General features: G+C 62.5%; 2 protein-coding genes and 2 non-coding genes across 7 annotated transcripts; all 4 read left to right on the forward strand.

Annotated features, from left to right (window-relative positions):
- Positions 1-1,960: 1,960 nt before the first annotated feature.
- Positions 1,961-10,384, forward strand: PTGES3 (prostaglandin E synthase 3). 4 transcript variants are annotated; one of them, XM_054187227.1, is made up of 8 exons: positions 1,961-2,186; positions 7,015-7,128; positions 7,294-7,363; positions 7,620-7,718; positions 7,927-8,016; positions 8,439-8,501; positions 8,953-8,977; positions 9,513-10,384. In XM_054187227.1, coding segments are annotated over exons 1-8 (483 nt in total). In that variant the 5' UTR covers positions 1,961-2,184; the 3' UTR covers positions 9,533-10,384. The 4 variants fall into 4 exon arrangements, with proteins under 4 accessions (XP_054043202.1, XP_054043203.1, XP_054043199.1 ...); XM_054187224.1 differs by lacking the exon at positions 1,961-2,186 and adding an exon at positions 2,319-2,651; XM_054187225.1 differs by lacking the exon at positions 1,961-2,186 and adding an exon at positions 5,267-5,695.
- Positions 10,385-10,944: 560 nt separating this feature from the next.
- On the forward strand, positions 10,945-14,471 carry ATP5F1B (ATP synthase F1 subunit beta). The gene is made up of 10 exons (XM_054187213.1): positions 10,945-11,101; positions 11,654-11,836; positions 12,173-12,347; positions 12,517-12,638; positions 12,881-13,065; positions 13,158-13,316; positions 13,415-13,537; positions 13,618-13,830; positions 13,940-14,141; positions 14,249-14,471. The coding sequence occupies exons 1-10, from the start codon at positions 10,963-10,965 to the stop codon at positions 14,344-14,346; spliced, it is 1,599 nt and encodes a 532-aa protein (XP_054043188.1). The 5' UTR covers positions 10,945-10,962; the 3' UTR covers positions 14,347-14,471.
- LOC128903218 (small nucleolar RNA SNORD59) lies at positions 11,879-11,952 on the forward strand. Its single transcript, XR_008464052.1, has one exon. It is a non-coding gene; the product is annotated as a small nucleolar RNA SNORD59 (small nucleolar RNA).
- LOC128903217 (small nucleolar RNA SNORD59) lies at positions 12,731-12,808 on the forward strand. The gene has a single exon (XR_008464051.1). It is a non-coding gene; the product is annotated as a small nucleolar RNA SNORD59 (small nucleolar RNA).
- Positions 14,472-15,196: the final 725 nt, after the last annotated feature.

Genomic DNA, 15,196 nt, shown 5'->3' on the forward strand with positions numbered 1-15,196 from the left:
GTCCTGTCCCGCCGTGTCGCCCCCCGTGCGGCAGAAGGGGCTGCGCGTGGCCCGTGCTGCCCCGGGGAGCTGCGGCTGGCGTGGGGCGGGGGGACCGAGCTGACGTCCCCCCACCCGCAGCCCTGAGTCTCACGAAATGCAGAGGCTGGAGGTGGGAAAACGGGCACCCGGCTGCCGTTGGGCAGCTCGTTTTCTCCCCTGTGCCGTCAAAGCCGGGGTTTGTAACGGCTCGTTAAAGCTGATGAGCGACGCGGCAGCCGGCGAGAGGCTCCGGGTGCCGGCTGGGATCCGGCGTTACCCTGTGCCGTGGCGCTGGCAGAGCCCGAGGCGGGGGATCGGGCCGGCGAGGTGTTGCGCAGCGACGTCTGACAGTTTTAATTAAGCAACCAGAGAGCTGCTGGCCCAGGAGCAGCCATGGGATTTCAGAGCTTCCAGCCCCGGGAGGTGGGATCCGGAGGCTGCGGGCGGGAGTGGGGCCCAGAGAGGCCCCGTCTGCTCGGCACGGAGCTGAGCTTCCATCACGGCTGCGTCCCGGCTGCCGGCACGAGCAGGAGGGAACCCCCGATTTGGCCCCGGGTTTTACACCCCGGCGCGGAGGTGGGGGCCGGGTGCTCGTGCTCCCCAAATGCTGCTCCCCGTGAGCAGCCGCCGGCTCCGTCGCTGCGACACCGCTGGCGTGAGTCACTGCGTCTCCCGGGCAAAACGCCTCTTTTTTTTTTTGGTGAGACGCGATCACGGATTGAGGAACCCGCAACAATTAATCGTCGTTCAGACAATTATTCTCTCACCCCATGGCCCCTCCCCACCCAGGAAGGGGAATCGGGGAAAAACAAGGAAATCCGAGGGTTGAAATGGAAGCAGATTTATTAGAGTAAGACTAAATAATTAACATCAATAATACTGAAGTACCAATATCGACCCCGATACCAATACCAGGATCGTCCCCAGCCCATTCCATCAGCAGGAAGCCGTGTGCTCCCGGCAAATGTGGGACCCTGCGAGCGCTGCGGCTTCGGGAGGAAGGGAAGGGCTGAGGGCTCCGACACCGGGGCGAGGAGTTCTCGGGGTGGCAGAGAGAGGAGAGAACTCCTCAGCAAACTTTCTAATTTCTCTGGAATGTGCCGTTCCTGGTATGCAATAACCCTGTTGGCAGCTTGGGGCGAGCGCCCGGGTCTCGCTCCTCCTCGTCCCCTCACCCGGGGAGCTTGAAAACACTGAGACCTTGAAACCCGCACCCCAGAGCTGGCTTTGGGGTGAATATTTCCACCAATTCAGACACCAGAGGCTTCTAAAAGTGCAGTTTTCCCAAGCATTAGGAGAGAAATCAATCCTGCGTCGCTCAAACCTGGACAGACGCGTGCTGGGGGAAGGCCCAGCACCTCCGTCCTCTCCTGCAACGCTGCTGGGGCTGGTGTGGCGGCCGGGACCAGGCCTGAGGGGGCAACGGGACCAGGCCCGTGGAGGGGCCGGGACCAGGCCTGAGGGGGCAACGGGACCAGGCCCGTGGAGGGGCCGGGACCAGGCCTGGGGGGGGAGCAGGACCAGGCCCGGGGGAGGGGAAACGGAACCAGGCCCAGGGGGTGCTGCCAAGACCGGGCCCACGGGGGGAGGGCAGACGGGGCCCTGCGGCCCCAGGGGGTCCGGGACCAGACCCGGCGGTGGAGCCCAGTCGGGAGCGGGCCGGGAGCGGGTCCGTGCGCGGACGAGACCCCGGTTCAGTCCGTTCCGCTCGGACCCGCTGCCGCCCCGCGGGGTCCCGGCCCAGGCCCGGCGGCGGCGGCGGCGGCGTAAGGGGCGGGAGGGTCGCGCGCTGCCCCGTCGCCACGGCAACCGCCGGCCCCGCCCCCCCCCCCCCCCCCGTCGCCCAGCGCGCCTGCGCGGCGAGAAGCTGCTAGAAGGGAGGAGGGAGCGGGCGCGCGCGCGGGGCCGGGGGGGGCGCGCGGCGGGGCGCGCATGCGCAGGGGCGCGCGGCGGCGCGGCGGGTATTTTGCTGCGTCACCAGCGCTGGGCGCCGCCGCTGCCGCGCGCGCGGGGCATTGTGGGAGCGAGGCCGCCCCGAGCCCCGAGCCCGCCGCCGCTGCCGGAGACACGGGCCTGACCCGCGCCGCCGCCCCGACCCGCCGCCCCGACCCGCCGCCGGGCCCACGCCCTCAGGAGCGCCAGCCGGAGCCGCCGCCATCCGCCATGTGAGGTCCCGGGGGTGGGGGGCGCCGTCCCGTGAGGCCGCGCTCGGTGGGGCGGCGGCGGCGGCGGCGGGGGGGGGGGGCGGAGCGGGGCGCGCGCTCCCGCCGGTCCGCGTGGTGACCTTGGGCGGCCCCGCCGCCGCTCGGGGGGGTCCCGTCAGGGTCGGGGCCTGCCCCGGTGGGCGCTCCCCGAGCGCCTCGGTTCGTCCGCGCCGCTTTCGGGCGTTTCTACCCCGGTTTAAAGAGAACCGCGGCTCCGGTCGCCGCCCCCGCCGACGGCGGCCGGTCCCGGTGTGGGAAATGAATGGGGCCGAGGCGGAGCGGCCCCGGCGGGGCCCGTCCCTCGGCGGGCAGAGCCGAGCCCGCGGCCGGGGCCGCCCGCAACGGCGGGTACGGAGCGTTGCCGGGCGGTTTGGACGGTACCGGTGCCCGCCAAACGGTAGCGGCGAAAACCGCGAGGAATCCCCGGTAAGTGGGACGTGCCGCCGGCCTGGGCGATGCGCTCGTCTCTCGGTGAGCTCTCGCCTCCCCGCACTCAAACCGAGAAGCGTGTGCGGGCACAGGAGCCCCTTTGGAAACCACCACCCCCCCCCCCCCGACCCCCGGTGCCGCCGTCCCGGGCGCTGCGGAGGCCGGCAGCGTCCCACCGGGCAGCCCCGGCGCCGGCCCTGCCCGCGGCCCCCCGGGGAGCGCCCCCCGTGGGACGGGGAGCGTCGGCCGAGCCCCTGGATTTCCCGTGCCGAGCGGAAACCCGCACCCCGAATTGCCTGGACGCCGCGGGCTCCCGCCGTGCCGGGCAGCCCTAATTAGCTGCTTTCCTTGTAATTCCGTGGAGGCCGTTTCCGTGACCCAAAACCAGCGCAGCTCCGGTCCACGCGGGGCTTCTCTCCCGCTACCAACGCAACGGGAGCCGAACTCCGCAGCGTGCGCGACGCGTTTGAGAGCGAAATCTGGCCGTTAAGGAAGAGGACGATGGCCCCGTTACCCGCCGACGGTGCGGATTTCCACGGGTTTGGCTTCAGTGAGGCGGTAGGAGCCCTTCCCTGAGGTTTCTGGTAGTCAGAAGGGTTGATCCGCCCCAGGGAAGCGTTACCGCTCGGTGCAACAGCCGATGTTGCCCGTTGCTTTCCCCCCCTCCTTGTCCCCAGTGAGGCGTCGGCTTCAGCGCGGCTCTTCTGAAACCTGTGGGGCTGCTTCATCGTACCGTGACTGAAAGCGAGAGGGATGTAGTGATGTTGGAGGCTTATGTTTAGCGTCCGCAGAATACATCATCTTGAAACGGCGGTGCTGCTCCGTCCTGCTTACAATTGGCCATCGTCTGAAATAGTCTGTTTAATTAAAAAAAAAAAAAAAAGCCTTTCCAGGGCATAAAAATGAAAGCAAAACTAATTATGTAAAACAGGTTTCTTACTGCTGTCAGGGGGGGTGAAAATCCCATTCAGTAGATGACTTCTGCAGTGTCCTCAAACTGTAGGAACTGTAAGGATACTTTCCGGGAAACAAAGCCGGGCTTCTGGTAGGTGCAGGCTGGAGAGGACGAGGAAGCGCGAGGACAGGTTTGGAAACTCCGTGGGATCGCACCGAGCCCCCAACAGTAAGACCTGAGACTCGGCTCGTGAGTACAGCGCGGAAGAAGCTGCTTCTGGGCCTGTGGCGACGCCGGAGACCGGGGCGTCCGCAGCAGAACTGCGGCTCCTGCGGAGCCCCCCGGGGGTCGGATGGAGCCGTGAGGCCCCTGGGCTGAAGCTGAGCCTGGACGTCCCCCATCCGCGCGAAACTGCAGCTGTGAAGCTTCTAGAACCTGTTCTACAGTCCCGTCGTCAGGATTGTCGTCTGAAGGCGATGACTAGGAGCGGCAGTCGGATGCAGATGTGCGGTGGCCGGGGCTGTTTAGGAAATCACCAAAACGCGTGGGTGGCAGCACGCGTAGATCTGGCAGAAGAAATCCTTCCCCAGTGTGGAAGACGGGTGACTCGTTCCCTGGGCTGTACACGCTGCTCTTAAGTCTGCTGTGGCTTATGGCTATAGCGCGCTTAACTCCTCGGTTCCAAAGGAATCTAAATCCCACTGGGACGTGGGAACGATACGTAACCAAAGCGCGTACCCGGGCTGGGAGTGTTGGCACGAGGCTGAGGCCCCCCAGGATGCGTTTGGTCGGGCAAGAGGGAGCAGACGTTGGGCTCTCTGTGTAACAAGTGACTCCGCTTAGAATTCCTGGCTGTTTCTCGGTGCCTGTGGGAAAAGTGAAAATTTCCTGTGGGTGTAGGGGAACCATCTCTCTGAAGTGCTCGGAGCAGGCGCGTGTTTCACCATTGGCTTCCGCGGGTGTGCGGCTGCCTCCTGGGAATCTCGGTGTAGGCAGGCGACACAAACGAGCTGCGACTTCCGTCTCATCCCGGGCTGTGGTTGGCAATTCCAGCGTAGCCTGCGTTACTGGTTTGAACGGTGAGTCCTGGCGGCCAAAGGAAGGTTTCCATCCGCCCTTTGGGAGGAGGAGAGATTTGAAAAACAGATAAGAAGAATGAGAGGCAACTCCAGCGTAGCTTTAATTACAGTAGGCACGGTCAGGGTGGCAAGTACTGAATATCTGGGGAGGCGGCGTACGTTCAGTGTTAGAAACGTGAATTATGTTCTAGCACGTTTCCTTTGGTCTCTTTCCTTCCTCTCGGTAGCCCGCGCGCACGTGAGTCTCCTTCAGCTCCAGGGCAGTTCAGTGGGATGTTTTGGAAGTGCTGGGAACAGGCTGTTGGCGCCTCAAACCCCCTGATCTTGGCAAAGATACTGAGGTTGCGGCCAAACCGAAGCTACAGGGCTGAGGAATGCGTGCAGCTCCCTGGGAAGGCCGGAGATATCTCCATTGACATTGAAAATGTTTGCGAAGCGTTGATGGCATTCAGCGGGAGCCCCTGCATCATCGTGAGCAGGGACACTGAGATTTCTGTTCTGATAACAGCGCGGCTGAGGGACGGACCGAGCTCCAGGCCCTGGGATTTTTGTCTTCCAGCGGCGTGAGAAACGGCTCTGCGCGGTGCCCAAAGGCAGAGGGAACAGAGCGGGTTGTTTCTCATCTTTTTTTTTTTTTTAATGTCTGAGAGTCTTGCATTCCCTATGAGCAGAGGACGCTTGTGTCCAATAAGGAATTAAAAAATACCATAGTAAGGAAATGGAAAATGGCTACGCCGGTATCGTTGTACTTCACCTGAATAAGTAGGTGCTGCTTCTGCCGTTTTACCGGCCTTTCCTTGAGCTGGCACCGGTGTTCGTAGAGGTGAATCGCAAAGCGCTTACAGCGCTGATGGTGCCCAAAGCCGGCAGGGCTGGGTTTCAACCCCGGCTGGGTCCCGACTCAGTTCGTCCCGCGGATAACGAGGATGTGGGGGAGCAGGACGCGGGGACCCGAGCGTGGGGCGAGGGAGCGGGGTTTCTCTGGGGGGTGCTGCGGCGCTCAGAAAGGAACTTGATTAAATGCGTCGCGGTTCGAGATGGAGAATCGGATCGGTTGATGATCCAAGGTGAGTCAAAAATCTGTCCCGAAAGTTTAGCAATGGCCACCTTAATAAATGGTCTGAAAAGTTAACGACTCCTTTGTCAGGTGGTTGTGCCGGGATGCTCTGAGCGTGATGCCGAGAGCAAGCGTCCGCTCCTCGGGGTGTGACGTGGAAGCCACTCTGTCACCTGCAGATAGGAACGTTGGGTTTCTTTGTCTCCTCATCTGCTTTAGCTCCCCGTAGCCAGTGTAGGTGCAATAAATACCAGGGGAAGGGACCGTTCAGCTCAGAGCGTTTAACTTCCATCCGAGTCGCAGGAGGGTCTTTGGGGTCTTCTCCACAGGGCCATTGTTGAGGAAATCCCAGCTTTGATCTTGCCCCTCTGGAAACAGCCCAAGAGCGAGGAGCGTCTGTGTCTCCCGTGCCTTAGCAACGGCAACGCTTGGGCGGCTGTTTGCGTCCTCCTGGAACGCAGACGAGCGCTTTTTGGGCTTGGCCCGAGTTCCCAGGAGAACAACAGAGCGGTGGGGGGTCCCCGCTGAGCCGTGGAGCGTGGCCCCAGGTGAGCTCTCGCCGTAGGACTGCGACCGGCCCCGGGTCGGTCAGGAGTTCCCCGGCGCTGTTTGGTGCCCTGGACAGGCCGTTGCTGTGGGTGGAAAGCCAGAAGGATCCCAAAGAGTCGGAGTCTGCGGACGTAGAAGGTTGTAGCGAGCTGTCAGAACAGCGATTCTTCAGCTCGTAGCGGTACTGGCTTCAGCTGGGTCTTACTCACGGCAAATTCGTTCAATGGGGCTGTTTTTTAATAGTATCAACGCCCCAAAAAAGTGGGCTTTTCCGTGGTGGTCCTTTGGGGTTGTAACTCTTCGGGTGACAAAAAGCGCAATGAAGCTGGAGGTGACTGGAGCTTTGCCATCATCCGCAGTGGCTCGTCTTGAAAAGTTTGTCATCGTTTTGATCTGCTGTAAGCTTTATTTCAGCCTCGTAGGTTTTGATGGCGCCTGCGGGGAACGTCGGCACGAGCTTTTTGGGGGGAGTTACGCGTCGAATGCGTTGCATCACTTTTTATTTTTCACAGCTGCTTTTTTTTTCGGCCTTAAGCATCTTGTAAAAGTTATTAATAATAAGCTAGCAACACGGCTTTTAAGAACAGGAAAAAGCCTTTTAATTGAACTTCTCTAAATAAAATTAAAAAAAACCAAACTGCTCAAGTTGTGTCTCAGAAACATAAGGAAAGGCAACGTTAGCTTTACTGGCGGCACGAAAGGATGAGTTTTAAAATGCTTTTGATACTGAGAAAAGACACGAAACTTGATTTGAACCTCTCTTAAATGGCCTCTTCACAGGCAGCCTGCTTCTGCGAAGTGGTACGACCGAAGGGACTACGTCTTTATTGAATTTTGCGTTGAAGACAGTAAAGATGTTAATGTAAATTTTGAAAAATCCAAACTTACGTTCAGGTGAGCACCTTGGGCCTTCGCGAAGCTGAAAGACATTTCGGGGGCGGGGGGATACCTCGAGGCTATGCTGGTGCTGATTAGATGATGTTTTTATTAATGAGGCATATTTTTTCTTTAAGAGATTTCCTGCTAAACGTAAGTGCATTTTTTTTTTTCTCTCAACAGTTGTCTTGGAGGAAGTGATAACTTTAAACATTTAAACGAAATTGACCTTTTTAATAATATTGATCCAAATGTAAGTATCCTCTTGACTCTCCTCTTGGTGCCGTATCCTGAAAAATACTGTCCGTTCTTCAGGCTGCTTCCAGTATCGTGGGCAAATTGTGCTTTAGACGTAAGGTTGTGCTTAAACCCGGATCTAGGACAGCGTCTCTGGACGGTATTTTTCGGGACAAAGAAGTTGTTCGTAGCTTAAGACAAACCAGTCGAGTGTGAGCAGTTCCTGGTGAAGTTTGCGGTGGTTATGCTAACAGGCGTTCGCTCTTTTTCAGGAATCAAAGCATAAAAGAACAGACAGATCTATCTTGTGTTGTTTACGAAAAGGAGAATCTGGTCAGGCATGGCCGAGGTTAACGAAAGAGAGGGCAAAGGTGGGTTTGGGCTCCTTGGTGGCCGGGGCAGGCGGCGCCTGTTGCCTCCCCCGGTTTTTAATCTTGTTTGATATTTGGGTCATGTTTAAATTATGTGGCAGTTAATGGGTCACTTACCGGGCTTCTGAGCAGAGCGGCAGTTCTTATTAACCTTCCTTTTCTAACAGTAACAGCTTGTCCTTAAATAACGTCTTGTGTTGATGCGCAGCTCAACTGGCTCAGTGTGGACTTCAACAACTGGAAAGACTGGGAAGATGATTCAGATGAAGACATGTCCAACTTCGATCGCTTTTCTGAGGTAATGGGAGTACCTGGAGATTTGGGCTTCCTTCTGGGCCCTGCGTGGGCGAGCAGGGGCTGAGAAGCTGTAGGAAGAGTCGTCTTCCTCAGCCTTCCTCCTCCTGGCCGGTCTCGGAGCGGGCGCTGCTGCGACAGAGCCGTGTCCGGCTCTGACCGTGCGGTGGGGATGGGCTGACGTTCATTTTGTAGATGCCGGCACTTGACTCGGTGCACCGATTGGCTTGCAAGGCAATTAATTTAAATTTTTTTGCATGCTGACCTTGTCCTTGCTGCGTAGGTGCAGCTGATTTGTCAAAACAACCGGCAGCCGTTGGTTAGAACAGTTTTTAAGCTATTTTTAGATTTTTTTTTTTTTACGGTGCTCATGTAGAGAGCGCGGTTGGCTTCACCTGGTAACGTGGCCGTTGTCTCTCTGAGCAGATGATGAACAACATGGGCGGAGATGACGACGTAGACTTGCCAGAAGTAGACGGGGCAGATGATGTAAGTACTTCGCAGTAAATAGGTGCCGGGCTGGCGCGGCGCCCTGCGCGTTCGTTGCTGCCCGCTGAAGTCAAACTCCCGTTCCCTCTTGAGCGCTGTCAAAGCTTAAATAGCACCCAACCTCGTCTGGACAAACGATGTCACCTGGCAAAGTCGCCGTCCTCCCCTCCTGCTGCGGCGCCGAGCTTGGCGGTGGCGGTGCTCGCGGTGCCACAACAGCTCGGTGGCCCCCTCCGCGCTGACGGCTGGTTGTTGGCGGGGCTGTGGGCTCCGAGCGGCGAGGCCAAACCCAGCCCGGCCCGTGGAACCCGCAGTTCCCTGCCGCTCGGGCCGTGCCGCATCACGCTGCAGCTGGGCTCTGGAAAGGGCAGCTCGTTTGCCGGGGGGGTGGGTGCGGGGGAAGTGCCTTTGAGCGCAGTCTGCTCCAATTGATGTTTTTCCTTCTTTCCAGGACTCACCAGACAGTGATGATGAAAGTAAGTTGGTGTCGGCCTTTGCTTCCCCGCAGCGGTGCGGGCGCTCGCTCGCGGGCTCCTCGCTGAGCCGCAGCCTCGAGGGGAGCCAGCAGATGTTCTGTCCTGTCGGTCTCGCTAAATCCCGGCTGCCAGCTAATGCCGGTGCCTGGCCCGAGCGGTGTCAGACGATATAATCTAGTGAAAGCCTTTCCACAAGAGCATGAAATACCAGTTTGACCTTCCCAGCCAGCTGTAGTCCTGGGCAGGCTTTGGCTTTGAGGGCAGCGTGCGCGGGGCATCGGCGGCTGTGGTGCTGGCCCCGCTCGAGTCGCTCCTGCGCTGGCGGCAGCGGCTCAATAAAGAACCTTCTGTGCGCTTCAGAGCGAGCACGGGGGCCAGCTCAGACCTGGAACTGCCTTTCTTGGTCAAGGGCTGGATCTTGCTCCTGTCCCTTGTGACATAAAGGGGCTCCTGGTAGCTGCTTTTTAAAAAAACAAAGCAGGAAGAAAAAACAAACCAACCCTCACCCACTAATCTTCCTTCTCTTTCTCTCTAGAAATGCCGGATCTGGAGTAAGGAAAACTGTTGTCTTCAGGGTTTGGGGAAAGAACTTCATCACAACATTTCATAATTGAGATAAGAATTCCTGAGTTGATAGCCCTAAAGGGAGATCCTGCATCCTTTAACCCATTTTCAGTCCATTTTAAATGGCTTCACTGATGGTAGGTGTGTACCATTGCACGGGGCGGTCTTAAGCCACGAGAGGCAATAACGTTATGCATGAACCGTTTTCCAGACTTCCAAAAAAAAAAAAAATATATATATAAAACCCGATTGAGGTGTTAGGCAATCGATAGAGAACAGTCGCAATAAAGTTTACAGAGCCTCCTTGCCTCGTAGCGGATGTAATTACAATGGGAGAATCCTGAATTTACACCAAGCGGTAAATGAGCATTTTTATTTTTTTTTTTCCCCCTTCTGCCGCCTGAAAATTGTACATTTGTACCGGGAACAAAACACGGCTGTTGTCATTGGCTCACAAAAATTCCGCGGGCGCCGCACAGAACCTCTTGTGGTGTCTTCGGGTCTGTTCCACTAAAGTTTGTATTAAAATGGAACAAAATTTCTCCTCATTTGGTGTTGGCGGGGCCCCGGCGCGGTTGGCTGGAGCCCGTTTTCCCCCCCCCACCCCCTGCCCCGTTAGACCCTCGAGCTTTACCCCCTCCTCCCGGGCGCCTGTACGTTGTTGCTTGTCAATCTGTACGTTTAGACCAAAATCGTATTTGCACTGTGGGTGTGGCAGCGACCGGCCGGCGGCGGCTTCGAAACGGGCTGAAAAAAACCTCAATTTATGTTCAGAGCAGCGGGGATTTTTTTAATGTCTACATTCTTTCTAATAAACTGTTGAAGACTCCCTGGCTCTCCTTCCGCCTGGGCCCTGTCCCTTCATCTGCCTGCGGCGGGGGTTCCTCTACTGGCGGGGGGGGAACGGGGGAAGCCCCGGGCCGGTATTGCGGGGCTGGGGGTGCGGGACCGGCCCGGTGCTGCGCAGGAGGGCGGGGGGCCCTGGGCTCTCTGTTGTGGCCGCGGAAGTCGCCCGCACCGGGGCTCCCGTTGTCCCCGTGGTCAATGCTGTGGCCGCAGGAGCCGCTCGCACCGGGGGGGGGGGGGGGGGGCGCGGCGGGGCCCGGGCCGCGGTCACGGCGCCCGCCCCAAGGACAAGCGCGGGGCACGTGCTCTGCCGCTTCCGGTGCCCTTCAGCCGGGGCCCGCCCCTTCCTGCTAATCCCGCCCTATCAATTCGCGGTTGCTCCTTGACGGATAGAACTGCCGACCAATCGCGGCGAGGCGGGGAAGAGAGCGCCCGGGTACGTCTGGCCAATGAGAGAGCGCGTGGCTCAGCGCGGCGGCCAATGGGCGCGCGCGGCGGCGGGTGACGCGCGCGGCGGTCCCGCCCCGCGGGGGCCGTGTGGGGCGGGCGGGGCGCGGGGCTCAGTCGGCGCCGCCATGTTGGGGCTCGCGGGTCGCTGCTCGGCCGCCGCCGCCGCCGCCCGGCCCCTGCTGCGCCGCGGGGCCGGGCCGGCCCGCGACCTCCTGCCGCTGCTCCTCAGCCGCGGGGCCGGCCCGGCCGCCGCCGCCGCGGCGCGTGAGTGCGGGGCGGCCGAAGGGTCACCTTGCGGCCTGCGCGGGGGCCGTTAGCGGGGCCCCGTTAGCGGGGCGGGGCGGGCTGTGAGGGGGGTAGGGGAGGCCTGCGTGCACCGAGGGCTGCAGGGGGTCCCGGGTGCGCCGAGGAGGCGTTGCCGGGGGTCGTGGGTGCACCGAGGAGGGTCCCGGGTCCTTCGAGGGGGCTGCAGGGGGTCTTGGGCGGATCGAGGGCTGCAGCGGGTCCTGGGTGCTCCGAAGAGGGGGCGCGGGGGGTCTCGGCTGAACCGAGGAAAGGCTTTAGGGGGTCCTGGGCGCACCGAGGTGGGTGGTGCAGGAGATCCTGGTCAGATCGGGGGCTGCAGGGGGTCGGGGGTGCACCGAGGGGGGGGCTCCAGCGGGTCCTGGGCGCTCCGAAGGGGGTGCTGGGGTGCTGGGTACATGGCGGGGGAGCCAAGGGGTGCAGGGGAGCCCGTCTCCGCACCCCCGAGGCACGTGGGAGCCCGGAGCTGCCCTTTTCCCACTCCGACCTTGACTCGTCCCTCTCCTCCCCCAGGACGGGACTATGCAGCCCAGGCGGCCCCCGCCGCCAAGGCCGGCTCCACCACCGGCCGCATCGTGGCCGTCATCGGTGCGGTGGTGGACGTGCAGTTCGACGAGGGGCTGCCCCCCATCCTCAACGCCCTTGAGGTGCAAGGCAGGGAGACGCGGCTGGTGCTGGAGGTGGCCCAGCACCTGGGTGAGCATCTGCCGCAGACGGGCTGCGGAGGGTGGGAGGGGGCCTCCTGTGATGATGTCTCTGATGACTTTCGTTCTCCTGAGCTTGCTGAAGCCACGGATTTCAATCTGAGGAGGAAGAGAATGGCTGCCGGAGGGCCCTGGCCGGCAGGGCTGCAGTTTGAGCGCGGCCTGGGCTTGTTTTTTCTCTGTGATATTTTGTCCCTGGGTCCTGCTGCTCTTCTTGGTTCTCCTCCCAGCAGACCGTTCCCTTGGCAGGGCCTGGGGAAGCCACCAGCAGCTGTCCCCAGGGTCAGCTCGAGGACGCTGCCGTGACGCTGTCCTTGGGCCTTGGCAGGGGAGAACACTGTGCGCACAATCGCCATGGACGGGACAGAAGGCCTGGTGAGAGGACAGAAGGTTCTGGACTCCGGGGCACCCATCCGCATCCCCGTTGGCCCCGAGACCCTGGGCAGGATCATGAATGTCATCGGGGAACCCATCGACGAGAGGGGCCCCATCACGACGAAACAGTGAGTGATGCCCCGGGCTGGGAGACGAGCATCGTGGGGGGTTTGGAGGTGGGGGGTGTGGGTCGTGGAACAGCAGACGCGTCGTGAGCAGGGACCGCGCTCGCGCGGTTTCCTGCCAGCACCGGGCTTGGTTCGGCCGCTCAGCTCCTCTCTCTGCCTCTTGCTGCAGGTTTGCTGCTATCCACGCCGAAGCCCCCGAGTTTGTGGAGATGAGCGTCGAACAGGAGATCCTGGTGACGGGGATCAAGGTGGTGGATCTGCTGGCTCCCTACGCCAAGGGCGGCAAGATTGGTACGTTGCCCCCAGAGGAAGGCGGGTGTCTGGGGTGGGGGGCACCCTGCCAGCCCCCCCGCGGCCCAGGACCGGTCCCTCTGCAGTTGTTTCCTTCGCTGATGAGTAACCGCTTTTTTGACTTTCGTTCTTCTGAGCTCGCTGAAGCGACGTTTATTGAGCTGAGGAGGAAAGGGGCGAAGGGAGACAGCAGGGGCAGCCGGATCGGCTTGGGGTTGAGCGGGATTCCCGTTCCCTCCCAGGTTTGTTTGGAGGTGCCGGCGTCGGCAAGACGGTGCTGATCATGGAGCTGATCAACAACGTGGCGAAAGCCCACGGCGGTTACTCGGTGTTCGCTGGCGTGGGGGAGCGGACCCGGGAGGGCAACGACTTGTACCATGAGATGATCGAGTCTGGGGTCATCAACCTGAAAGACGCCACTTCCAAGGTGTGCTGGGTCTCTGGGGGGGGGGGGGGACGGGACGGGGAACGCGGGGGTGGCAGGGGGACGCCGTGCTGACACCGGGGTCCTGCCCGCAGGTCGCCCTGGTCTACGGACAGATGAACGAGCCCCCGGGCGCCCGCGCCAGGGTGGCTCTGACGGGGTTGACGGTGGCCGAATACTTCAGGGACCAGGAGGGTCAGGACGTGCTGCTCTTCATCGACAACATCTTCCGCTTCACCCAGGCTGGCTCTGAGGTCTGTGCTGCCTCCTGGGGCTGAGCGCGGTGGGGGCCGGGCCCCCGCCTCACGCAGCCTCTCACGGCCTCCGTTCCCCCCCCCCTTCCCCCCACCAGGTGTCTGCCCTGCTGGGCAGAATCCCCTCCGCCGTGGGCTACCAGCCCACGCTGGCCACCGACATGGGCACCATGCAGGAGAGGATCACCACCACGCGCAAGGGCTCCATCACGTCGGTGCAGGTGAGGGCAGGGCCGGCAGTGCCGCGCCGGGGGAGCCACGGCGGCCGCCCCGGGCCCACCGTCCCCTCCCGCCTCCCCAGGCCATCTACGTGCCAGCCGACGACTTGACCGACCCGGCCCCCGCCACCACCTTCGCCCACTTGGATGCCACCACGGTGCTGTCCCGCGCCATCGCCGAGCTGGGCATCTACCCGGCCGTGGACCCCCTGGACTCCACCTCCCGCATCATGGACCCCAACATCGTGGGCCCCGAGCACTACGACGTGGCCCGGGGCGTGCAGAAGATCCTGCAGGTGAGGGGCCAGCACAGCCCCCCGCGGGGTGGCCGGGGGGGAGGTAGGAAGCCCAGCACTGGCCGCTCACCCCCCCATCTTCCCCCCCCCCCCCCCCGCCCTGGCCCAGGACTACAAGTCCCTGCAGGACATCATCGCCATCCTGGGCATGGACGAGCTCTCCGAGGAGGACAAGCTGACGGTGGCCCGGGCTCGCAAGATCCAGCGCTTCTTGTCCCAGCCCTTCCAGGTGGCCGAGGTCTTCACCGGCCACATGGGCAAGTTGGTGCCGCTGAAGGAGACCATCAAGGGCTTCAAGCAGATCCTGGCAGGTGAGATGGCCACCGGGGGAGAACCCTGGGCTGGGCTGGGCTGGGGGGGTCCCGGGCTGGGCTGGGGGTCTGTTCGCCCCCTCCCCTGACGCAGCCTCTCCCCCCAGGTGAATACGACCACCTCCCGGAGCAGGCCTTCTACATGGTGGGGCCCATCGAGGAGGCGGTGGCCAAGGCGGAGAAGTTGGCCGAAGAACATGCCTGAGGGGGGGGGGGCACCGACCTCCCCTGCCTCCACCTCCCGCTTTCCGTCCCCCCCCGCCACCCCCGGCTCCGCCTGGGGCCGGACCCCCAGTATTTAACGTTTCCAATAAAACATCGGTGAAAACACCCCGGGCCCCCGTGTGTGCTGCCGTCCCGGGGCTGAGGGGTTGGGAGCTGGGCTGGTGGGGCTCCCCTGCCCCCCCCGCGACCCGACCCCCCCCCCCCCCCCCCCCAGCGCGGGGCTCCCCTCTGCTGTGGAATGGGGGGGGGCAGAGCGAGGGCCCTGCTGGGCTCAGCAGCGCCGGGACCCCCGCCCCCGGGGGGTCCCTGGGAGGTGGGAGAGACCCCCCCCCCGCCGGGGGTGAAGGCGGTGGGGGGGGGGGGGTTTGGGCGGGGGGAGCAGTTGCTTGTCCCGTTGTCCGTCCCGGCCCCGTGTCCGTGTGTCGCCCGCCCCCCCCCCCCCCCCCCCCGCTGCCCCGGCGGCGGCTCCGCCATTTCGCAGCACAAAGAGCGGCGCCGGCAGCTGCGGCTTTGTCCGGGGGGGTGGGGGGGGAGGTTCCCGGGGGGCCGCGGCGGCCCGGTCTCCCGGCAGCACCGAGACCCCCGCCCCGGGGCCGTGCCCCACCACCGGGGGGTACCGGGGGGAGGGGGAGATGCCGGGGTTCCGCCGGGGGGTCCCGGCAGGGGCTGCAGCGGGGGAAGGGGGGGTCCGTGGGGCGTCTCCGGTGTGGGGGGTGCTCCCAGCCGCCCCCCCACACACCCCCCCCGGCCCCGAGCCGCCGAGGGCCGCGGTCCCTTTAAATGGCGGCGCGTCCCGCGCGCGGAGGGCGCGGCGGCCGCTGACATCACGC

Source organism: Rissa tridactyla, assembly GCF_028500815.1.
Source record: "Rissa tridactyla isolate bRisTri1 chromosome 24 unlocalized genomic scaffold, bRisTri1.patW.cur.20221130 SUPER_24_unloc_1, whole genome shotgun sequence".
Classification (NCBI taxonomy): Eukaryota; Metazoa; Chordata; class Aves; order Charadriiformes; family Laridae; genus Rissa; species Rissa tridactyla.

Bases quoted from the DNA above. Each gene is read 5' to 3' on its own strand.
- PTGES3 (XM_054187224.1), top strand. From the start codon at position 2,488: ATGGGGCCGAGGCGGAGCGGCCCCGGCGGGGCCCGTCCCTCGGCGGGC. The intron at 7,364-7,619 runs GTAAGTATCCTC...GCTCTTTTTCAG, and splicing joins TTAATAATATTGATCCAAAT to GAATCAAAGCATAAAAGAAC. The intron at 8,017-8,438 runs GTAATGGGAGTA...CTCTCTGAGCAG, and splicing joins ACTTCGATCGCTTTTCTGAG to ATGATGAACAACATGGGCGG.
- ATP5F1B (XM_054187213.1), top strand. From the start codon at position 10,963: ATGTTGGGGCTCGCGGGTCGCTGCTCGGCCGCCGCCGCCGCCGCCCGG. The intron at 11,837-12,172 runs GTGAGCATCTGC...GGGCCTTGGCAG, and splicing joins GGAGGTGGCCCAGCACCTGG to GGGAGAACACTGTGCGCACA. The intron at 13,317-13,414 runs GTCTGTGCTGCC...TCCCCCCACCAG, and splicing joins TCACCCAGGCTGGCTCTGAG to GTGTCTGCCCTGCTGGGCAG.